The sequence below is a fragment of the Symphalangus syndactylus genome, chromosome 11 (genome assembly GCF_028878055.3).
Source record: "Symphalangus syndactylus isolate Jambi chromosome 11, NHGRI_mSymSyn1-v2.1_pri, whole genome shotgun sequence".
Taxonomy (NCBI): Eukaryota; Metazoa; Chordata; class Mammalia; order Primates; family Hylobatidae; genus Symphalangus; species Symphalangus syndactylus.
This window is the reverse complement of record NC_072433.2, coordinates 53,745,750-53,766,141: the sequence shown is the minus strand read 5'-3', so window position 1 is coordinate 53,766,141 and position 20,392 is coordinate 53,745,750. Positions and strand designations below refer to the sequence as shown.

General features: G+C 53.0%; 1 protein-coding gene across 5 annotated transcripts in view; it reads right to left on the bottom strand.

The window, feature by feature from the left end:
* Window positions 1-19,451, bottom strand: part of LOC129493126 (B-cell CLL/lymphoma 7 protein family member C) — a 67,879-nt gene extending 48,428 nt beyond the window's left edge. The window contains exons 1-7 of one of the 5 annotated variants that reach the window (XM_063611953.1): window positions 19,089-19,451; window positions 18,448-18,526; window positions 18,078-18,186; window positions 17,824-17,985; window positions 14,124-14,209; window positions 6,225-6,316; window positions 5,485-5,668 (exon numbers count right to left, since the gene is read on the bottom strand). In XM_063611953.1, coding sequence (XP_063468023.1) covers window positions 5,506-5,668; window positions 6,225-6,316; window positions 14,124-14,209; window positions 17,824-17,985; window positions 18,078-18,186; window positions 18,448-18,526; window positions 19,089-19,180 — 783 coding nt within the window. In that variant the 5' untranslated portion in view covers window positions 19,181-19,451 and the 3' untranslated portion in view covers window positions 5,485-5,505. Of the gene's footprint in view, window positions 1-5,484; window positions 5,669-5,701; window positions 6,317-13,054; window positions 13,251-14,123; window positions 14,210-17,823; window positions 17,986-18,077; window positions 18,187-18,447; window positions 18,527-19,088 lie in introns of those variants that run through there. The other 4 variants (XM_055298888.2, XM_055298886.2, XM_055298887.2 and 1 more) reach the window with 4 other exon arrangements.
* Window positions 19,452-20,392: the final 941 nt, after the last annotated feature.

Below are 20,392 nucleotides of genomic sequence, written 5' to 3'. Positions count from 1 at the left end.
TAGTGAAACCCTGTCTCTAATAAAAATACAAAAATTACCCAGGCGTGGTAGCAGGCGCCTGTAATCCCAGCTACTCGGGAGGCTGAGGCAGGAGAATCACTTGAACCCGGGAGGCAGAGGTTGCAGTGAGCCGAGATCGAGTCCCTGCACCCCATCCTGGGCCACAGAGCGAGACTGTCTCAAAAAAAAAAAAAAATGTGTGTATATACATATATGAGGAAAAATTATATAATGTTTCCTCCTCTCTCTATATATACATATATATATGTATACACACACACACACAGAGGTAGGTATAGGTGTCAAATCTTTTTTTTTGAGACAGATTCTCGCTCTGTGGCCCAGGCTAGAGTGCAGTGGTGCGATCTTGGCTCACTGCAACCTCCGCCTCCCGGGTTCAAGGGAGTCTCCTGCCCCAGCCTCCCGAGTAGCTGGGATTACAGGTGTATGGCACCACATCCGTCTAATTTTTGTATTTTTAGTAGACAGTTTCACCATGTTGGCCAGACTGGTCTTGAACTCCTGACCTCAAGTGATCTGCCCGCCGTGGCCCCTTAAAGTGCTAGGATTACAGGCGTGAGCCACTGAGCCCAGCCTAAATTCAATTATTAAACTCCTTGAGTTAATTAAAGGGTAGCCGGGCGCAGTGGCTCATGCCTGTAATCCCAGCACTTTCAGAGGCCGAGGCAGGAGGATCGCTTGAGCCCAGGAGTTCCAGACCAGCCTGGACAACATAGCGAAATCCTGACTCTACAAAAAATAGAAAAATTAGCCGGGCGTGGTGGCGCTTGTCTCTAGTCCCAGACACTTGTGAGGTTGAGGTGAGAGGATCACCTGAGCCCTCGGGAGGTCGAAGCTGCAGGGAGCGGAGATCGCACCGCTGCACTCCAGCCTGGGGGACTGTGAGGCAGTCTCAAAACAAAACAAAAACAAAAGGCGAGGGCGGGGGGAAGACTTAAAGACCCCTGAGCCATTATTATTTAACTTGGTCGGGTCTCTGAACCATTCGGAGGAAGCTTGGGTTTCTATCCTTCCCGACTGAGCCACAGACCTGAGTCGACTCCGGATAAATCACCCCAGACTGTTTTTCTGTCTGTGACACGGGAACGGCAGTTCCTGCCTCGTGAGGTGCAGTGAGAACGAGAAGCGCCATGTGTGGCGCGCCTGACACGGTCGGCTCGCGGGTGGAGGCCCGGAGCAAAACGCCCTCGGGCGCCCGCCCTTGCAGCCGCACTGGAGACCGGGAATGGCTCTGGCCACGCCTCTGCCGACTGCGGCCACGCGAGGGAGCGCTGGTCTCCGCGGTTGCAGCGTAACGCCCTCCTTCCCGGCCTCAGCTTTCCTGACTGCATAACGGGCATACAGTGGGTTCCATGGCGCAAGGGAGCTGAAGAAGCCGCCCGCCCCCAGCTCGCCCGGGATCCTCACGCCCCTATAAGGCCCCGAGGGGCCACGATGCTGCCCACAGCCCAGATCGCCAGTGCGGACCCTGCGGGAGGGTCTGGCTTAGATGCGAGTCTCCCGCCGCGGCGCAGGCGAGGCCGCGCGACATATCCCCTACCCGCGTACTGCAGGCCGCAGACGGAGACAGTGCAGCCCTGCGCCCGGCTGGGTTGCTCGAAATCTCGGCAGCGGCGGGTCGGGAACACGCGGCGCGCGCCCGCGCCCCAACCGGAAGTCCGCCACCGGCCGCTCTAGCACGCGTCAGGGCTGCGTCGGAGGCCTTAACCCTTCCCAAGGCTGTGCCACCCGCCTTTGTCTCCGCGGAGCGCCACAAAGGTTGGAAGGGTCGCGGGGCCTGTGGGTGCCGAGCTGCAGATGTCTCCACTGCGAGCACAGCCCTGAGACAGCCCAGGCGCCCAATGGGGCTGGTTTCACTCGGTCCAGCCGCACCTACCCGTGCCCTCACCAGATCTTAAGATACAGACATTAAAACCACCCGGCCGCGGCACAGGACAGCAGAGTTTTACTTTCTGTTTTTGGCATTGCATTGCCTCCATTTCCTAGAGTGCACGTAATAAATACCGCTGGTGATTCCAAAATATAAAGGTTGAAAATATTTACTTTACAAAAATTTGGTTCCCATACTGCTTTTAAGGCCATTCTCTGCACTTGGTTCCCGCTGCTCCTGATGTGGTTGAAAGATGGATGACCCCAAAGACGAGGAAAAGATTATTGACTTCATTTTTTAGATGCAGCAGCCAGCTAAGGTCTAGACAGGGGAAGGGACTTGCCCCAAATCACAGTTATAGCAAATCAGTCTGAATCAGGAATAACTCCATTCCTACCCGCATCCTGCCCTTTCACTACGCCACAGCTGCCTGGCTGCCTGGAGGAACAAAGGAGGGCCGGGCAAGAACGCCATTACCAACTGCAAATCCACAGGCAAATGCAAGAGGACGGAAAGTAAGTTCTTGGGCTCTGCCCTTGTGCTGTACCCGGAGGGGTTCTGGGGTCACCAGCCAGGTGCAACCCTGCCTTCACCGCCATGCACAGCGACACCCAGTTAACTAATGGGGGGATTCTGCCACTTGCTGGGTATGCCTGTGCCACCAGTGCACTCACTCTGGGCCTGGGGAAATAACCACAGGATAAATCTGGGGATCCACTGGGCCCACTGTGAAATGGACCTGAGCTAAAACTCCATTGATCACAGGACCTCAGAGATCTTTTGGGTCTCGAGAACAGAATTGGATGCTACAGGAGAAATGTAACCAGAAAAGGATTAGGATTTTGCCAGTAGAGAAAGGGAGATGTGCTTGCTTTCATTCATCATTAATGAGCACCTACTGTATGCCAGGCACCACACTAGGCCCTAGGAAGACAGAGATTATGAGACAGATGTGGCCTTATTCTAGCTGGGGAAGTGAGATGAAGGAGGTGAGAAAGAGGAAGTATAGTGACTAACCAGGGACCTGACCTAGTTTGAAGGTCAGGGAACCTTGGAGGAGGTGAAATAAAACCCAAAGCCTGAGATAAGAGAGAGAAGGGGAGGGTGGAGGGAAGGAAAGGGCTTCACAGACAGAGGGAACGGGAGTGCTAACAGCCTGGCCAGCTTCCTTGTGGTAGAAGTTCTATGCATGAGTTGGAAGAAAGCTTGGGGAAAGGGGCAGGAGAGGTGGGCAGGGGCCAAATCCAGCAGGGGCTTGTCTACCATAAGGAACTTGGTGGGAGAACTCCATGGGCAAAAATAGGTGTGGAAGGGACCAAGCAGCCCATGTGGCTGGAGGGCAGGACCTGAGATGAAGATGACTAGAGCAGGGAATGAGGAGGTGGAGAAGGTGAGCAGAGGTCAAGGCTGGGAGGCCTGGAATGCCTGGCCGCAAAACTCAGCCATTAGCCTGGAGGCCATGCAAGTGAACAGCAAGGAGGAGAGTGGAACACCAGGGAGCGGTAGGGATTGCGGGGACTGGAAGGCAGAGGCTCTGCCCCCAGGGCAGTCAGTGTTCTGCACCCCCCACCCCCCTACCCTACCAACCTCCGCTCCATGATCACTCCAGGAGGCAAACTCAGTATCTCAGAACATCTGCTTTCAAGGGTAGCTGGAGTCCAGATTTCTTTTTTTATTTTTGGTAGAGACAGGATCTCGCTGTGTCGCACAGGTTGAAGGGTAACAACACATAGCTCACTGTAGCCTCAACTCCTGGGCTCAAGCAGTCCTCCTGCCTCAGCCTCCCAAAGTGCTGGGGTTACAGTGTGAGCCACGTCACCCGGCCTGAGTCCGGATTTTTATATGAAATCACTTGATTTTAATGTTGCCAACATGTTCAACACCATGTAAGCCAAACAAATCACATTCACAGGCTCGCAGCTCCAAGCTTTGCAGCATGTTAGCATCACCTGAGGAGCTTTTAAAAATCCCAGGGCCCTTGGCCGGGCGCAGTGGCTCATGCCTGTAATCTCAGCACTTTGGGAGGCCAAGGCGGGTGGATCACCTGAGGTCAGGAGTTCGAGACCAGCCTGGACAACATGGTGAAACCCTGTCTCTACGAAAAATACAAAAATTAGCCGAGTGTGGTGGCAGGCACCTGTAATCCCAGCTCCTTGGGAGGCTGAGGCACGAGAATGGCTTGAACCTGGGAGGTGGAGGTTGCAGTGACCAAGATCATGCCACCGCACTCCAGCCTGGGTGATAGAGCTAAACTCAAGACTCAAAAAAACAAAACAAAACAAAAAATCCCAGGGCCCAGGTTGCACATGATACCAGTGAAAAATGTCTGGGGTGGGGCCAGGTGTGGTGGCTCATGCCTGTAATCCCAGCACTTTGGGAGGCCAAGGCAGACGGATCACAAGGTCAGGAGATTGAGACCATCCTGGCTAACACGGTGAAACCCCATCTCTACTAAAAATAAAATAAAATAAAAAAATTAGCTGGGCGTGGTGGCAGGCGCCTGTAGTCCCAGCTACTCAGGAGGGTGAGGCAGGAGAATCACTTGAACCCGGGAGGCAGAGGTTGCAATGAGCCGAGATCGTGCCACCGCACTCCAGCCTGGGCGACAGAGCGAGACTCCATTTCAAAAAAAAAACAAAAATGTCTGGGGTGGCTGGGCGTGGTGGCTCACGCCTGTAATCCTGGCAACTCTGGGAGGCGGAGGTGGGTGGATCACGAGGTCAGGAGCTTGAGACCAGCCTGACCAACATGGTGAAACCCCGTCTCTACTAAAAATACAAAAATTAGCCGGGCATGGTGGCACACGCCTGTAATCCCAGCTACTCAGGAGGCTGAGGCAGGAGAATCGCTTGAACCTGGGAGGCGGAGATTGCAGTGAGCCACGATTGTGCCACTGCACTCCAGCCTGGGTGACAAAGAGAGACTCCATCTCAAAAAAAAAAAAAAATGTCGAGGGTAGAAGGCAGGCATCAGAATATTTAAATGATTCCCCAGGTGATTCCAATATGCAGCCGTTTGAGAACCTCTACCAGAGACTATGTGCTTTCAGTTGCCAGGCACAGCCATAGGGAGCCATGGGAAGTTTTAGAACAGGAGCCCAGTTTAGGGTTTAAGGAAAATCAGCCCTTAGGAGGAACAGAATGTAATCATGTGAAAAGGGTCCGGAAGCCCCAAGGGCAGTGACAGGATCCTGCTAGGGTGACAGTGATCTGCCATCTCAGTTTGCTCAAGACTGGGGTGTCTCCTGGGACACGGAACCTGCAGTGCTAAAACCAGGAAAGTCCTGGGCAAACAGGGATGCTTGGTCATGCTAGATTCTCCTGATGTAGTTCTGTTTTCCCAGATTCTGAGGAGACTGATGCCACAGACTCCCCATTCTAGAAATTCCTAAGAAAAGGCTGCCCATCTCCCTGGGGTGCATTCACCCGAGTCTCTGAGCCCTGGCAGGGCCCATCTCTTCTCCACCCAGCAGAGTGATCCTGACCTATGGAATATAATATAGCAGTAAAAAGGAATAAACTACTGATCCACACAATAATCCGGATGACCCTCAAGAATATTAGCCTGAGTAAAAGAAAACAGATGCAAAAGAGTTACATACTGCTTAATTCTATTTACATGAAGTTCCAGAACAGGTTCACCCAATCCGTTATTTTCAAACCATCAGGCCAGGTGTGGTGGCTCATGCCTGTAATCCCAGTACTTTGTGAGGCCAGGAGGATCCCTTGAGGCCAGGAGTTCCAGACCAGCCTAGGCAACACAGAGAGACCCCCTTCTCTACAAAAAAGAAAAGAAAAAAAAAAAAAAACCGGGTGCAGTGGCTCACACCTGTAATCCCAGCACTTTGGGAGGCCGAGGCGGGCAGATCACGAGGTCAGGAAATTGAGACCATCCTGGCTAAAACGGTGAAACCCCATCTCTACTAAAAATACAAAACAATTAGCTGGGCGTGGTGGCAGGCACCTGTAGTCTCAGCTACTTGGGAGGCTGAGGCAGGAGAATGGCGTGAACCTGGGAGGCAGAGCTTTCAGTGAGCCAAGATCACGCCACTGCACTCCAGCCTGGGTGACAGAGCGTGATTCAGTCTCAAAAAAAAAAAAAAAATGTTAAGTAGTTGGGCGCAGCAGCACATGCCTGTGGTCCCAGCTACTCAGGAAGCTTAGGTGGGAGGATCACCGGGGCCCAGGAGTTCAAGGCTGCAGTGAGCTATGATCGAAAACAAACAAACAAAAAAAAACACTTTACCCAGTTACTTGGGGGAGGACAGACATTGTGGCATCATTAAAGTCGTTTGAACAACAACAACAAAAAGGCTGTGTGCAGTGGCTCACACCTGTAATCCCAGCCTTTGGGAGGCAGAGGTAGGTGGATCGCTTGAGCCCAGGAGTTCAAGACCAGCCTGGGCAATATGGTGAGACCCCGTCTCTGCAAAAAATACAAAAAAAAATTAGTGAGCTGTGAACATGCCACTGCACTGTATACTGGACAGCAGATCAACGCCCTGTCTTATAAAAAAAAGTGAGAACAGGCCGGGCGCGGTGGCTCATGCCTGTAATCCCAGTGCTTTGGGAAGCCGAGGCTGGCGGATCACGAGGTTGGGAGATTGAGACCATCCTGGCTAACATGGTGAAACCCCATCTCTACTAAAAATACAAAAAAAAAAAAAAAAAAGAACAGTGGTTGACTATGGGAAGTTGGAGATGAGAAGGGGACAACGGGAACTTTCTGGCAAGTGATAGTGATGTTTTGTATTTGAGAACAGTTTCCTTATGCAGATGTATGCATTTGTTTTGTTCTGGTTTGTTTATTTTTATTTTTTTTTTAGACAGGGTCTTGCTCTGTTGCCCAGGCTAGAGTGTGGTGGTACAATCATAGCTCACTGCAATGTTGAACTTCTGGACTCAAGTGATCCTCTCACCTCAGCCTCCCAAGTAGCTGGAACTAAAGGTGTGCACCACCATGCCTGGCTAATTTTTTTTTAAGTTTTTGTAGCGATGAGGTCTCACTATGTTGCCCAGGATGGTCTTAAACTTCTGGACTCAAATGATCTTTCTGCCTTGGCCTCCCAGTGAGCCACCACACCTGGCACCATGCTTTTGTTAAAATTCACTGAATCGAGCAATTAACACCTATATATTTTACTATATGGATATTTTACATCAAAGAGGGGGGAAAAACCTGTGAATGAATACTGGGCTCTAATTAACAATGTGCCTGCAGGCCCGGCGCACTGGCTCTTGCCTGTAATCCCAGCACTTTGCGAGGCCCAGGCGGGTGGATCACCTGAGGTCAGGAGTTCGAGACCAGCCTGAACAACACGGTGAAACACTGTCTCTACTAAAAATACAAAATTAGCTGTGTGTGGTGGCGGGTGCCTGTAATCCCAGCTATTTGGGAGGCTGAGGCAGGAAAATCGCTTGAACCCAGGAGGCAGTGGTTGCAGTGAGCCAAGATTGCGCCTCTGCATTCCAGCCTGGGTGACAGAGTGAGACTCCGTCACACACACACACACACAAATTAGGAACAAAACCTAAGTCTGATTATGCTTTTCTGCTCAGAATACTCCACAATACCCAGAGGAAAAGCCAAGTCCTGACACTGGCCTCTGAGCAAGGCGACCATAAGTTCTGCTGGCCCAGCTTCTGCCTGCCTTCCCAGCGTGATTAGTACTGCCCTTGTTTTCATTCTCCCAGTGTGAAGGACAGATTAAGTGCTTGCCCTGCCTGCGAGGCCCAGCTGACCTGAACTCACTCCCCTGCCCGTCCCTCCCTCCTCTCCAGCCACACTGGCTCTCCTTTGCCCTGGCCATTCCCTCTGCCTGGAATGCTCTTCCCCAGAAACTTGCAGGGCTCTCTCCCTCACCTCCTTCCAGCTTTTCTTCAGCCTTTGCCTCAGTGAGGCCCCTGCCTCGCCCCCACTTAAAATCACACCCTGCTCTCTCCCCATCTCCCGTTCTGTGCTTGCTTTTTCCAGAGCACTCTAACTTCCTGCTTAGGATATAACTGCCTGAAGGCAGGTGCCATGAGGGCAGGGATTTTTTTTTTCCTGTGTTCTTTTTTTTTTGAGACAGAATCTCACTCATCCAGGCTGGAGTGCAGTGGTGCGATCTCCGCTCACTGCAACCTCCGCCTCCCGGGTTCAAGTGAATCTCTCATCTCAGCCTCCCGAGTAGCTGGGATTATAGGCACCCACTATCACGCCTGGCTAATTTTATTGTATTTTTAGCAGACACAGTGTTTCACCATGTTGGCCAGGCTGGTTTTGAACTCCTGACCTCAGGTGATTTGCCCGCCTCAGCCTCCCAAAGTGCTAGCCACCACGCCTGGCCATTTATTCTGTGTTCTTTATGCTGCATCCTCAGGTCCTAGAACAGTGCCCAGCAAACAGTAAGCACACAATAAGTACCTATTGCTATGAATAAAGGGAATCCTCTGCCCTCCTGGGGCTTCCAGGCTGGTGCTGAAGAACCACGCAGACACGGACCACTACAAAGCAACAGCCACTACTCCACGACACAGCCGAGGAGGGGTAAGGGGCTGAGGGAAGGCAGAAGAGACACCCCAGAAGCTGAGACGTGAAAACTGCTTTGGCATCTGCCAGGCAAAGAGGGGATGGGAAGGGCTTTCCTGGTGGAGCAGCCAGTGTGAGCAAAACCCAAGGGGTGAGAGATGGCAGCAGGCATCTGGGGGCTGTGAGCAGTTCAGAGAGTGGCTGCAGGTGTGGGTATGCAGCAGGCTGTGGGCTCCATCCTGCAGGTAGTGAGGACAGGAAGGTTCTAACTGGGGGCAGTGGCATGGACAGATTTGGGTTTCTGAAAGATTGCCCAGCTACTGGGTGGAGCATGGATTGGAGGTGGGCAAGAGGGAGGCAGGGAACCCCACCAGGAGGCTGTTAGTTTTGCTGGCACCTAGTAAAGCAGCGTTGCCCTGAAGAAAGGGGCTAACTGGAAAATTACTTAAGACAGAGACCTAACAGGACGTGGTGGTTCCTGGAAGGTGACTCTGACTCCTGGTGTCACCATCTCGGCTGGCTCCTGGGATGGTAGGAATAGGTTGTGGGGAGGGTGAGGCTGGGGTCTCTGGGATATCCCAATGGAGATGTGATGCAGCCATTTGGCTCCTGGAGTCTGGAGGTGGGGGCGGAACTTAGAGTCACAGAATGAGGAACTGTTGATTCAAAGGGCAGGTGGGACCCAGCAGGGAGAGTGTGCACAAAGAGAAGCAAGGTCAGGGCAAGAGACAGTTCCCAGACCAGGAAGAGGGGAGTGGCCAAGGATGGATGAGGGCTCAGAGGGGAGGAGTCAGTGAGCCCCAGAGGTGAGGCCTGAGAGCCAGGGGTAGAAGGATTTCCACAAAGAGAGTGTGGAACTTGGGGAGGAGGTGGAAAGGGGAGACAGCAAGGTGGTAAATAAGGGCTGTGGCTCTGGAAGAGATAGCTTTTTAAATTTACCATGTTCACTATTTTTTTTTTAAGATACAGGGTCTCGCCCTGTCATGCAAGCTGGAGTGCAGTGGCACAATCATATCTTACTGCAGGCTCAACCTGGGCTCAAGCGAGCCTCCCGCCTCAGCCTCCCAAAGTGCTGGGATTCCAGGTGTGAGCCACCATATCCAGCCAAACTGGCTTTTTTTTTTTTTTTGAGATGGAATCTCACTCTGTTGCCCAGGCAACCTCCGCCTCCCATGTTCAAGTGATTCTCCTGCCTCAACCTCCCGAGTAGCTGGGACTACAGGCATGCACCACCATGGCTGGCTAATTTTTGTATTTTTAGTAGAGACAGGGTTTCACTGTGTTAGCCAGGCTGGTCTCGAACTCCTGACCTCAAGTGATCCACCCGCCTTGGCCTCCCAAAGTGCTGGGATTACAGGCGTGAGCCACCATGCCAGGCCCAAACTGGCTTTTAAACCAGGTCAAAGTGCCGGGCGTGGTGGCTCACGCCTGTAATCCCAGCACTTTGGGAGGCAGAGGCGGGCAGATCACAAGGTCAGGAAATCGAGACCATCCTGGTTAACACGGTGAACCCTGTCTCTACTAAAAATACAAAAAATTAGCCGGGCGAGGTGGTGGGCGCCTGTAGTCCCAGCTACTCGGGAGACTGAGGCAGGAGAATGGCGTGAACCTGGGAGGCGGAGCTTGCAGTGAGCCAAGATCGCGTCACTGCACTCCAGCCTGGGCGACAGAGCGAAGCTCCGTCTCAAAAAAAAAAAAAAAAAAAACAGGTCAAAGAAGGGGGCATTCCTGGGGGGAATCAGGACAGTTTCCTAGGCCCCTTGACCAGGAGAGGGACAAGAATAGGGGAGACTCAAACTTTAGCTTCTCAAGGCTGCTCAGAAATGGACACCCCGTCTGGGGCCAGACTTCTGTCCCCAGCCTCAGGGATAGGAGAGTCTCTGGTAACCTCATTTGTAACATGGGGCAATAGGACAAAACCTGCCATTTATTGAGCACTTATTACGTCCCAGGCCAAGGGCTGTCTCTCCATGTGTGGCCTAATTTAACTCTCAGAATACTCTCACCAGGCTGATGTCACTATTATCTCCTTTTTTTTTTTTTTGAGACGGAGTCTCCCTCTTTTGCCCAGGCTGAAGTGCAATGGCATGATCTTAGCTCACTGCAACCTCCTCCTCCCGGGTTCAAGAGATTCTCCTGCCTCAGTCTCCTGAGTAGCTGAGATTACAGGTGCCCCGCAACCATGCCGAAGTAATTTTTCTATTTTTAGTAGAGACAGTGTTTCACCATGTTGGTTAGGCTGGTTTTGAACTCCTGACCTCAGTAATCCAACTGCCTCAGCCTCCCAAAGTGCTGGGATTACAGGTGTGAGCCACCATGCCCGGCCTGTTATCTCCATTTTATAGATGAGAAAACAGATGCACAGAAAGGTTCAGTCACTTGCTCAAGGTCAAACAACAAATGAATGCAGATGCTGAGATTCAAACCCGGAACCTGAATTCTGAGCTTTAACACCACACCACTAACCCACACAGGGGACTTTCCCAACTACCGAACACTCTCCTCCCTCGGGAGTGGTTGAGGGGAGTCATGAGGTGGCCACACACCCAGCAAACAGCCAACATTACCATGAAGAATGGCCCTCCAAAGAAGTTCACATCTGAATCCCCAGAATCTGTGCATGTGTTGCTTTCTGTGGCACATGGGCTTTTGCAGGTGTGATGAAACTAAGGATCGTGAGATAGGAAGAGTGTCCTAGATTATTCAAATGGGCCCAGTGTCATCACAGGGTCCTTGGAGGAAGGAGGCAGGAGAGTTAGAAAAGATGTGACGATGGAGAGAGATTGGAAGATGCTACACTGATTTGAGATGAGGGAAGGGCCACAAGCCAAGGAATGCAGGTGGCTTCTAGAAGCCAGAAAAGGCAAAGAAAGAGATCCTCCTCTAGAGGGAACTACTGCTGAGATCTTGACTTTAACCCAGTGAGACTAACTTTGGACTTCTCCAGAACTGTAAGAGTTGTAATCCCAAAAAAAGTCTGTGGCTTTTTTTTTTTTTTTTTTTTGAGATGGAGTCTTGCTCCGTCACTCAGGCTGGAGTATAGTGGCGTGATCTCGGCTCACTGCAACCTCCCGGATGCAAGCAATTCTCCTGTCTCAGCTTCCCGAGTAGCAGGGATTATAGGCGCCCACCACCATGCCCAGCCAACTTTTGTATTTTTAGTAGAGACGGAGTTTCACCTTGTTGGTCAGGCTGGTCTCGAACTCCTGACCTCAGGTGATCCACCCACCTCGGCCTCCCAAGGTGCTGGGATTATAGGCATGAGCCACTGTGCCTGGCTAATGTCTGTGGCTTTAAGCCCCTATATGTGTGGCAATTTGTTACAGCAGCGATAAGAAACAGTTACACTACATCGCAGCAAGCCTGGCTTCCCTGGACAGTGCTGGCTCCACCATCACCACTGCGGCTGCTGTGGGAAGCATCCTTACATTTCCTTTGTTTGTTTGGACACAGGGTCTTGCTTTGTTGCCCAGAGTTGAGTGCAGTGGTGCAATCATCACTCACTGCAGCCTCGACTTCCCGGGCTCAAGCAATCTTCCCACCTCAGCCTCCCGAGAAGCTTGGACTACAGGTGCCCACCAGTATGCCTGGCTAATTTTTTCATTTTTTGTCTTGCTTTGTTGCTCAAGCTGGTCTCAAACTCCACTCCCGGGTGGAGGAGTGGCTTCCTCAGGGCAGGGAATGGGTTGGTCATCCCAGGCCCCCAAGTCCCTCTGGGCCTCTGTGTTATTACGTATGAAATGTGAATAGGCCAGGCGTGGTGGCTCACGCCTGTAATCCTAACACTTTAGGAGGCCAAGGCAGGAGGAACACTTGAGCCCAGAAGTTCAAGACCAGCCTGGGCAATGTAGCGAGACTCCATGTCTACAAAAAATAAAATTAGCAGGCTGGGCGTGGTGGCTCATGCCTGTAATCCCAGCACTTTGGGAGGCCGAGGCAGGCAAATCACCTGTGGTCAGGAGTTTGAGACCAGCCTGGCCAACATGGCAAAACCCAGTCTCTACTAAAAATACAAAAATTAGCCGGGCGTGGTGGCAGGCGCCTCAAATCCCAGCTACTCAGGAGGCTGAGGCAGGAGACTTGCTTGAACCCAGGAGGCAGAGTTTGCAGTGAGCCGAGATTGCACCATTGCACTCCAGTCTGGGCAACAAGAGCGAAACTCTCTAAAAAAAAATAGTGATAAATAAATAAATAAATAAATAAATAAAATTAGCTGGGTATGGTGGCACACACCTGTGGTCCCGGCTACTTGGGAGGCTGAGGTGGGACGTCAAGGCTGCAGTGAGCCATGATCGCACCACTGCACTCCTGCCTGGGCAACAGAACAAGTCTGTGTCTCAAAAAAAAAAAAAAAAAAGAGTCATGGCCTAGCTACCCAGAGTTTTGGTAATTGTTAGGCCCAGGCAAGGGCTGAGCAGGAAGAGGGGTCCTGGGCCTCCCAGAGGAGGAGGTGAAGGTCGGGAGATAGGGCAGACCCGGGAAGTACTGGGAGGCAGGGTCCTGGCTCAAGCCCCCACCCCACTCTGCCTTGTGGTGTGACTACAAGAAGGTCCTTTCAGAGCCTCAGTGACCACGTCTGAGCAATAGAGCATGAGACAAAACTGTCTCCAAAGACCCTCCCCAGCCCTGACGGGGAAATGACATGACACAAAATTACAAAAGGGTCTTTATTTGTAAAAAGCCAAAGGGGCCCCTGGGGCAACAGGGCAGGCAGGCCGGCTTCTCAGGGGTCAGGGGCATTTGGGCAGATGCGCTTGAGTGGGGGGGCGCCCTCCGAGTCCTCTGTGTCACCCTGGGCTGCCTCAGGGACAGGTGGCACTGGCTCAAAGACAGGGTAAGCTTCAGGGGCCTGGAGAGGAAGGGTGGACAGGCATGAGCTCCACGGAACCCAGGCGTCCAGCCTCCGAGCCTCTGCCTTCTCCAAAGCCTCCACTCCCCTCCCCTCCTGGGCCCGGGAGGCAAGCCCAGGGCCAGATGCCCAGGATGCAGAGGAAGCAGGCACCAAAAACAACAACAACAACAGTGACACTGTGTGGAGGAATGAACCTGATATTTGATATTTCTGAAAATGCATCGAGGTAGCCTCGTGAGAAATGTCAGAGGTTTATGAGGAATTTTCTTACGCTGATTATACGGTTAAGATATTTTTTGATATTTTTTGAAAATGCATGGAGGAGCGCCATGATTTTGTCAGGCTTTATTTATTTATTTATTTTTGAGAAGGAGTCTTGCTCTGTCACCCAGGCTGGAGTACAGTGGCGCGATCTTGGCTCACTGCAGCCTCCGCCTCCCGGGTTCAAGCGATTCTCTTGCCTTAGCCTCCCGAGTAGCTGGGACTACAGGCACGTGCCACCACGCCCGGCTAATTTTTATATTTTTAGTAGAGACGGGGTTTCACCGTGTTAGCCAGGATGGTCTCGATCTCCTGACCTCATGATCCACCCGCCTCGGCCTCCCAAAGTGCTGGGATTACAGGCGTGAGCCACCATGCCCGGCTTTGTCAGGCTTTTAATGGTCTCAATCAGCCCTGATCCAGCCCTCAGCACTTTGTCTCTTAAACACCCTTTCTTTTTCAGTCCCAAGAACCCAGCCCCTAAGCCTTCAGCTCCGTCCCAGGTCTGCCTCTCCTCCAGGCCCTCAGGATGCAGGCTCCAAGCCTTCGGCTGCCCAGATCCCCCATTCCCTCCAAGACCCAGGAGTCCAGCCTTCTGGCCTCTCTCACCTCAGCTTCCAGCAGTTCTGGAACAGGCTCCTCCTTGGTCAGCATTGGGGGTTCATCGGTGCTGCCAGCAGTTATGCCCCCGGGATCTGGAACGTCAAGGTAACAAACATCCCCTGAACAGCCACTCTGTGCCAGCAGCACAGACAGTGGGGGAAACAGATGGTCACAGGCCCCAGTCACAGAGGGCAGAGGGCCACAGGAGCAGAGAGGACAGAGCAGGAACCTGGCTGTGCCCCAGGAAGCAGAGGAGGGAACACTGACATGGGAGCTCGAGGGTGATGCGGTGGACAGACAGGAAAGTATGACGCGTGACACAGAGTGCGTGCTAATTTGCCACAGATTCTGGGCTTGGACTGCCTGGGTTCAAATCTTGACCTTGGGCCAGCTACTTAATTTCCATGGGCCTCAGTTTCCCCATCTGTAAAATGGGGATAATGATAGTAATTACCTCATGTGGCTGTTGTGAGGGTCAGATGAGCGGATGCAGGTAAAGCACAGTGGCTGGCACACAGTAAGTGCTCAATAAATGCTTGCTACCATTTTTATATTAGCAAAGGTATACAAGTGCTTGGCACTGTCTAGACCCAGACCCAGCCCACAGGCCCACATCAGGGTGTTCTTTTTGTTTGTTTTTGTTTTTGAGACAGAGTCTTGCTGTGTCACCCAGGCTGGAGTGCAGTGGCGCGATCTCAGCTCACTGCAACCTCTGCCTCCCAGGTTCAAGTGATTCTCCTGCCTCAGCCTCCCTAATAGCTGGGATTACAGGCATGTGCCACCACGTCCTGCTGATTTTTTGTATTTTTAGTAGAGACAGGGTTTCACATTCTGGGAGGCTGAGGCAGGAGGATCGCTTGAGCCTAGGAGTTTGAGACCAGCTTGGGCAACATAGTAAGACCCTATCTCTATAAAAAATAACACTAATTAGCTGAGCATGGTGATGCATGCCTGTAGTCCCAGCTACTTAGGAGGCTGACTGAGCCCAGGAATCCCAAGGCTGCAGTGAGCCATGATCACGCCTCTGCATTCCAGCCTGGGCAACAGAGTGAGACCTTGTCTCAAAAAAAAAAAACAAAAAAAAGCAAAGCTTAAAAAATATTAAGGAAAAAGTTGTTCTGGCGGCTGTGTGGAGGTGACTAGAAAAGACCAGCTGGAACCAAAACCGGGTGAGAAATGGGAAGGCCAGGGCGGGGCCTGGGAGGAAGAGGTGCCAATCAGACGGGTTTGACTGCATGGAAGAAAGCAGAGCTGGCTGGGCGCGGTGGCTCAAGCCTGTAATCCCAGCACTTTGGGAGGCCAAGGCAGGTGGATCACGAGGTCAGGAGTTCAAGACCAGCCTGACCAACATGGTGAAACCCCGTATCTACTAAAAACACAAAAATTAGCCGGGCGTGGTGTTGTGCACCTGTAATCCCAGCTACTCAGGAGGCTGAGGCAGGAGAATTGCTTGAACTTGGGAGGTGGAGGTTGCAGTGAGCGAGATTGTGCCACTGCACTCCAGCCTAGGTGACAGAGTGAGACTCCATCTCAAAGGAAAAAAAAAAAAAAAGCAGAGCTGATGAGGACCCAGGCCCAAGATGCTGGCTCACTGGCTGAGTTACTTCTCTGGGTCTCAGTTTCCTCATCTATAAATAGGGATCATAACACGATCATCGCCCTTATAAGGTTATAGTGAAAATTAAATGAGAAACACGTAAAGTGTTGGCTGGGCACGGTGGCTCACACCTGTAATCCTAGCACTTTGGGAGGCCGAGGCGGGTGGATCACCTGAGGTCAGGGGTACAAGACTAGCCAGGCCAACATGGTGAAACTCCATCTTTACTAAAAATACAAAAATTAGGCCAGGCATGGTGGCTCACACCTGTAATCCCAGCACTTTGGGAGGCTGAGGCAGGCGGATCACCTGAAGTCGGGAGTTCGAGACCAGCCTGGCCAACATAGAGAAACCTCGTCTCTACTAAAAATACAAAATTAGCGGGGCATGGTGGTGCATGCCTGTAATCCCAGCTACTCAGGAGGCTGAGGCGGGAGAATCGCTTGAACCCAGGAGGCAGAGGTTGTGGTGAGCTGCGATGTGCCATTGCACTCTAGCCTGGGCAACGAGAATGAAACTCCGTCTAAAAAACAAACAAACAAACAAATAAACAAAAAAACAAAAATCAGCCGGGCGTGGTGGCATGCCTGTAATCCCAGCTACATGGGAGGCTGAGGCAGAAGTCGCTTGAACTTGGGAGGCAGAGGTTGCAGTGAGCCAAGATCGCACCACTGCACTCCAGCTTGGGCAACAGAGCAAGACTCCATCTCAAAACAAACAAAAAAAAGGTTGGGCATGGTGGCTCGTGCCTGTAATCTCAGCACTTTGGGAGGCCAAGGCGGGCAGATCACCTGAGGTCAGGAGTTCGAGACCAGCCTGGCCAACATGGCAAAACCCCAACTCTACTAAAAATACAAAACTAGCCGAGCATGGTGGTTCATACCTATATTCCCAGCTACCCAGGAGGCTGAGGCAGGAGAATTGCCTGAACCCAGGAGGTGAAGGTTGCAGTGAGCTAAGATTGTGCAGCCTTGGCAAGAGCGAAACTCTCTCAAAGAAAAAAAAAAAAAGAAAAAAACCCAACCACGTAAAGTGTTTACCAGGGCGCCTAGCACACAGTAAGAGCTCAATAAATACTAGCTGTTGTTATTCCTATTATTATTAATCACCCCTATGACTATCACTATTATTTATTCACTCAACAGATATTTACTGAGCACCTACTATGTGTCCCATGTTATTCTGAGGATACAGTAGTGAACAAGATCACATAGGGCCAGGCACAGTGACTCACGCCTATAATCCCAGCACCTTGGGAGGCTGAGACAGAAGGATCATTTCAGGCCACGAGTTCAAAACCAACTTTGGCAACATAGTGAGACCCTATCTCTACAAAAAATTTAAGAATTAGTTGGGCATGGTGGCACACACCTGTAGTCCCAGCTATTTGGGAGGCTGGGGCCAGAGGATCCCTTGAGCCCAGGAGTTTGAGGCTGCAGTGAGCTATGATTGCACCAGTGTACTCCAGCCTGGGTGACAGAGACCTTGTCTCTAAAAAAAAAGGGGGGGGAGCCGGGCGTGGGTGTGATGGCTCACACCCGTAATCCCAGCACTTTGGGAGGCTGAAGGTGGAGGATCGCTTGAGCAAGTGAGTTTGAGACCAGCCTGGGCAACATGGTGAAACCTTATCTCTACAAAAAAATACAAAAATTAGCCAGGTGTGGTGGCATATGCCCGTGGTCCCAGCTACTTGGGATGCTGAGGCGGGAGGATCTCTTGAGCCCAGGAAGTTCAAGGCTGCAGTGAGCTATGATCACACCACTACACTACTCTAGCCTGGGTGACAGAGCGAGACCTTGTCTCAAAAAAAAAAAAAAAAACAAAGGATCAATATGGTTCCAACATTCAGGAAACTGACATGAGAGTGAGGAGAAAGATAAACTAGTAAAAAATTAATTTACATGAAAATCTCAGACAGTGATATGTCTGTATAGATTCTAAGAGACCAGAGGAATGAGACAGCAGCTATAGGGAGATTCTGCAGGAGTTGGAAGACGCCTTGAGGAGGGTGCACATGACGGGGAGCAGGTATAGGGATAAGCTGGTAGGTTAGACTCTGGAGAAGACAGGACTTAGAGGAGAGGGCTCCTGGGAGGTACCTGGTCCTACCTCTCTCTTGGCCCAGCCGTGGGGGCTGAGCCTCCTCAGGGACCCCTTCTGGGGGTCCAGCAGGTGACACGGGGCGGCTGGGCTGGGGGGTGCCCCCAGGACTGGGCTCTGTGCCCTTTTGCAGGGAACCTTCCGAATGGAAACTCTGGTTGCTGTTCTCATCTGCGGGAGCAAGAGCCAAGATGGTTGGCCTGAGATCCCTAGTACACTCCTTCAGTCCCCACAGCCCCCCGCGTTTCAGGATCCCTACCTACCATTAAGATCCAGCAGGATGAGAGGGCCACCCCCTCGGGGACTGGCACCCCTGCCCCGACGTTCCCGGCCACGGGATCTCTCTGCCCCGCCACCTGCCCGCCTTCGCTCCTGGGGGTTAGAGGATTAGGGTCAGAGCTCTTGGAAAGCCCCACCGTACACCTAAGGAAACTGAGGCACTGAGAAGCAAAAGGGCTCAAACTCAGGGGGTGTGGAGCAGAAAAGGGCAAAAGGGGAGGAGCTGCTAATGATGGTTCCCATCTGTCCTGCTGCATCTGAGGTCTCGGGGAGCTGGAGGTAGAGGTCAGGGTGGGGAGGAACTTGCCTGAGGTTGCACAGATGCAGGGCCTTGTGGGAATGGGGGTTGCTCACCTCCTCCTGGGGGTCCACCACTGGCACCCACTTGAAGATACGAAGGGAAGTGTCGCCCACAGTCACCCATCGCTTCTCCCTGTGGGAGGGTGGGGGGCTGGGTCAGAGAGGCCTGAGGGGAGACCCACCCCCCTAGGAGCCGGACACATCTGGGGGTACCTGCAGAGGTTGAGGAGGCACAGGAGGATAGCAGCAGTTTTGCTAATGGGGCATAGTTACATGGAGAAAGAGAGTCCTGCAAACCCCAGGGCTTAGGCGGTGGGTGCCTCTAGAGAGAGGATATGATTTGGGGCCCTGGCTCTGCGGACCCCTGGGGCACACATGGGGGGCGTGGCTATGGGCCTGGCCCGGGATCAGAGCCCTGCAGATCCCGGGGCGCACTTGCAGGAGGGGTGTCAAAGATTTAGGGGGCGGGGCACAAGCGGGGGCTCCCGCTCTGGGAGGACACGGCTGGGGATCACGCTTTGTAGACCCCCAGGAGTAGCCAGGGGAACGGGGACACAGCCCTGTGGATCCAGGGCAAAGCTAGTGGGCAGAGATACACCGAACACCCGGGGCCCAGAGCTGGCGAGGGTAGCGTAGACGCCTTTGGTGGTGGTGGTCCCGCCGCGTCCCGTCCCTGGCCCCCGGGCAGCGCTCACCATCTCCGGACCTTCTCGATGGTCGCCATCACCTTCTTGATGTCATCCTTGGCCCGGCTCCGGGTCTCGGCCCGTACGGTCCGGCCGGCCATGCTGGCGGGGCTGGGGCCGAGGCCGAGCCCGCAGCGGGGCCGCCTCCCGTCCGGCGGGCTCAGGCTCGGCGCCAGGCCCGGGCGCCGCGCTCTCGGCCTGCCGTCCCCCCGGGAGTTGGCCGCGCCCTCTCTCGTCCCCAACGCCTCCGCGAGTCCCCGCCCCGTTTCCTGCCGCCGCGCCCCGCCCCGGCCTGTCCCCGGAGCGGCCCGGTGGCGCGGGCGGCCAGAGCCCAGGCCTGGAAGCCCGGCCGGCCCCGCCCCGACCCGGGCCCGCCCCCTCGGAGCGCCTGGACGCGCAGCGCCCCCTGCCCGCCGCCGAGAGCGGGAGTTGGGGACGGCTCGGCGACCGGACGCGCGAGGCAGGGCCGAGGCCGTGTGTTCAGACCACGTGGGCGCGGGGTGCGCGAGAGGGTCTGTGTCCTGCGCTGCGTGAGCCGCGGTGGGTGTCTGCGAAACGCTGTGTGTGGAGTGCGTGCGTGTGTCCGCCCTCGCCAGGCTCTTGGTCTACACCGCTCAACTTAGTCATCCATTCATTCAACAGTCTTGTTAACTGAGTGCCAATTACGCGCCAGGCGCTGCGAATACGAGTGGGTCTCCACCACCAGAATGGCTAAAGTGAAAAAGACCGCACCATGTGGAGGCGAGAAAGTAGAGCAACTGGACCTCTCTTGTATTTCTGGGGGAGTGTAAATTGGTAGAGACATTTTGGAAAACTGGCAGTTTTCTAATGAAGCCGAACATATGCCACCTCTGCGATAGAGCAGTTCCACTCCTAGGCTGTCAACACCCAGCAGAAATGTGTAGGTGTGAGCATCAAGAGGGTGCATGGGAACGTTCAGAGCCCTTTCATAACAGCCCCAAACTGGAAATAACCCATCAACAGAATGGAAAATGAATGATGCCCTACTCATTACCATGCATATAGACACAGCAACGGGATTGACATGCCCAGCTACACACAACAACATAGACAAGTCGCATGATGAAATCTTGAGTGAGAGAAGCCAAATACAACAGTACATACTAGATGGTTCCAGGTGTATTACGTTCAGAACCAGACAAAACTAATTTATAGTGCACCAAAGTCAAGATAGTGGCAGCCCTTAGGATTGGGAGGGGACGAGGGGACGAAGGGAGAGCTTCTGGGAGTTGATCCAGTTCTGTTGTGTAATCTGGTGCTGGTTCCCTGGGCATATGTATTCTGTGAAAATC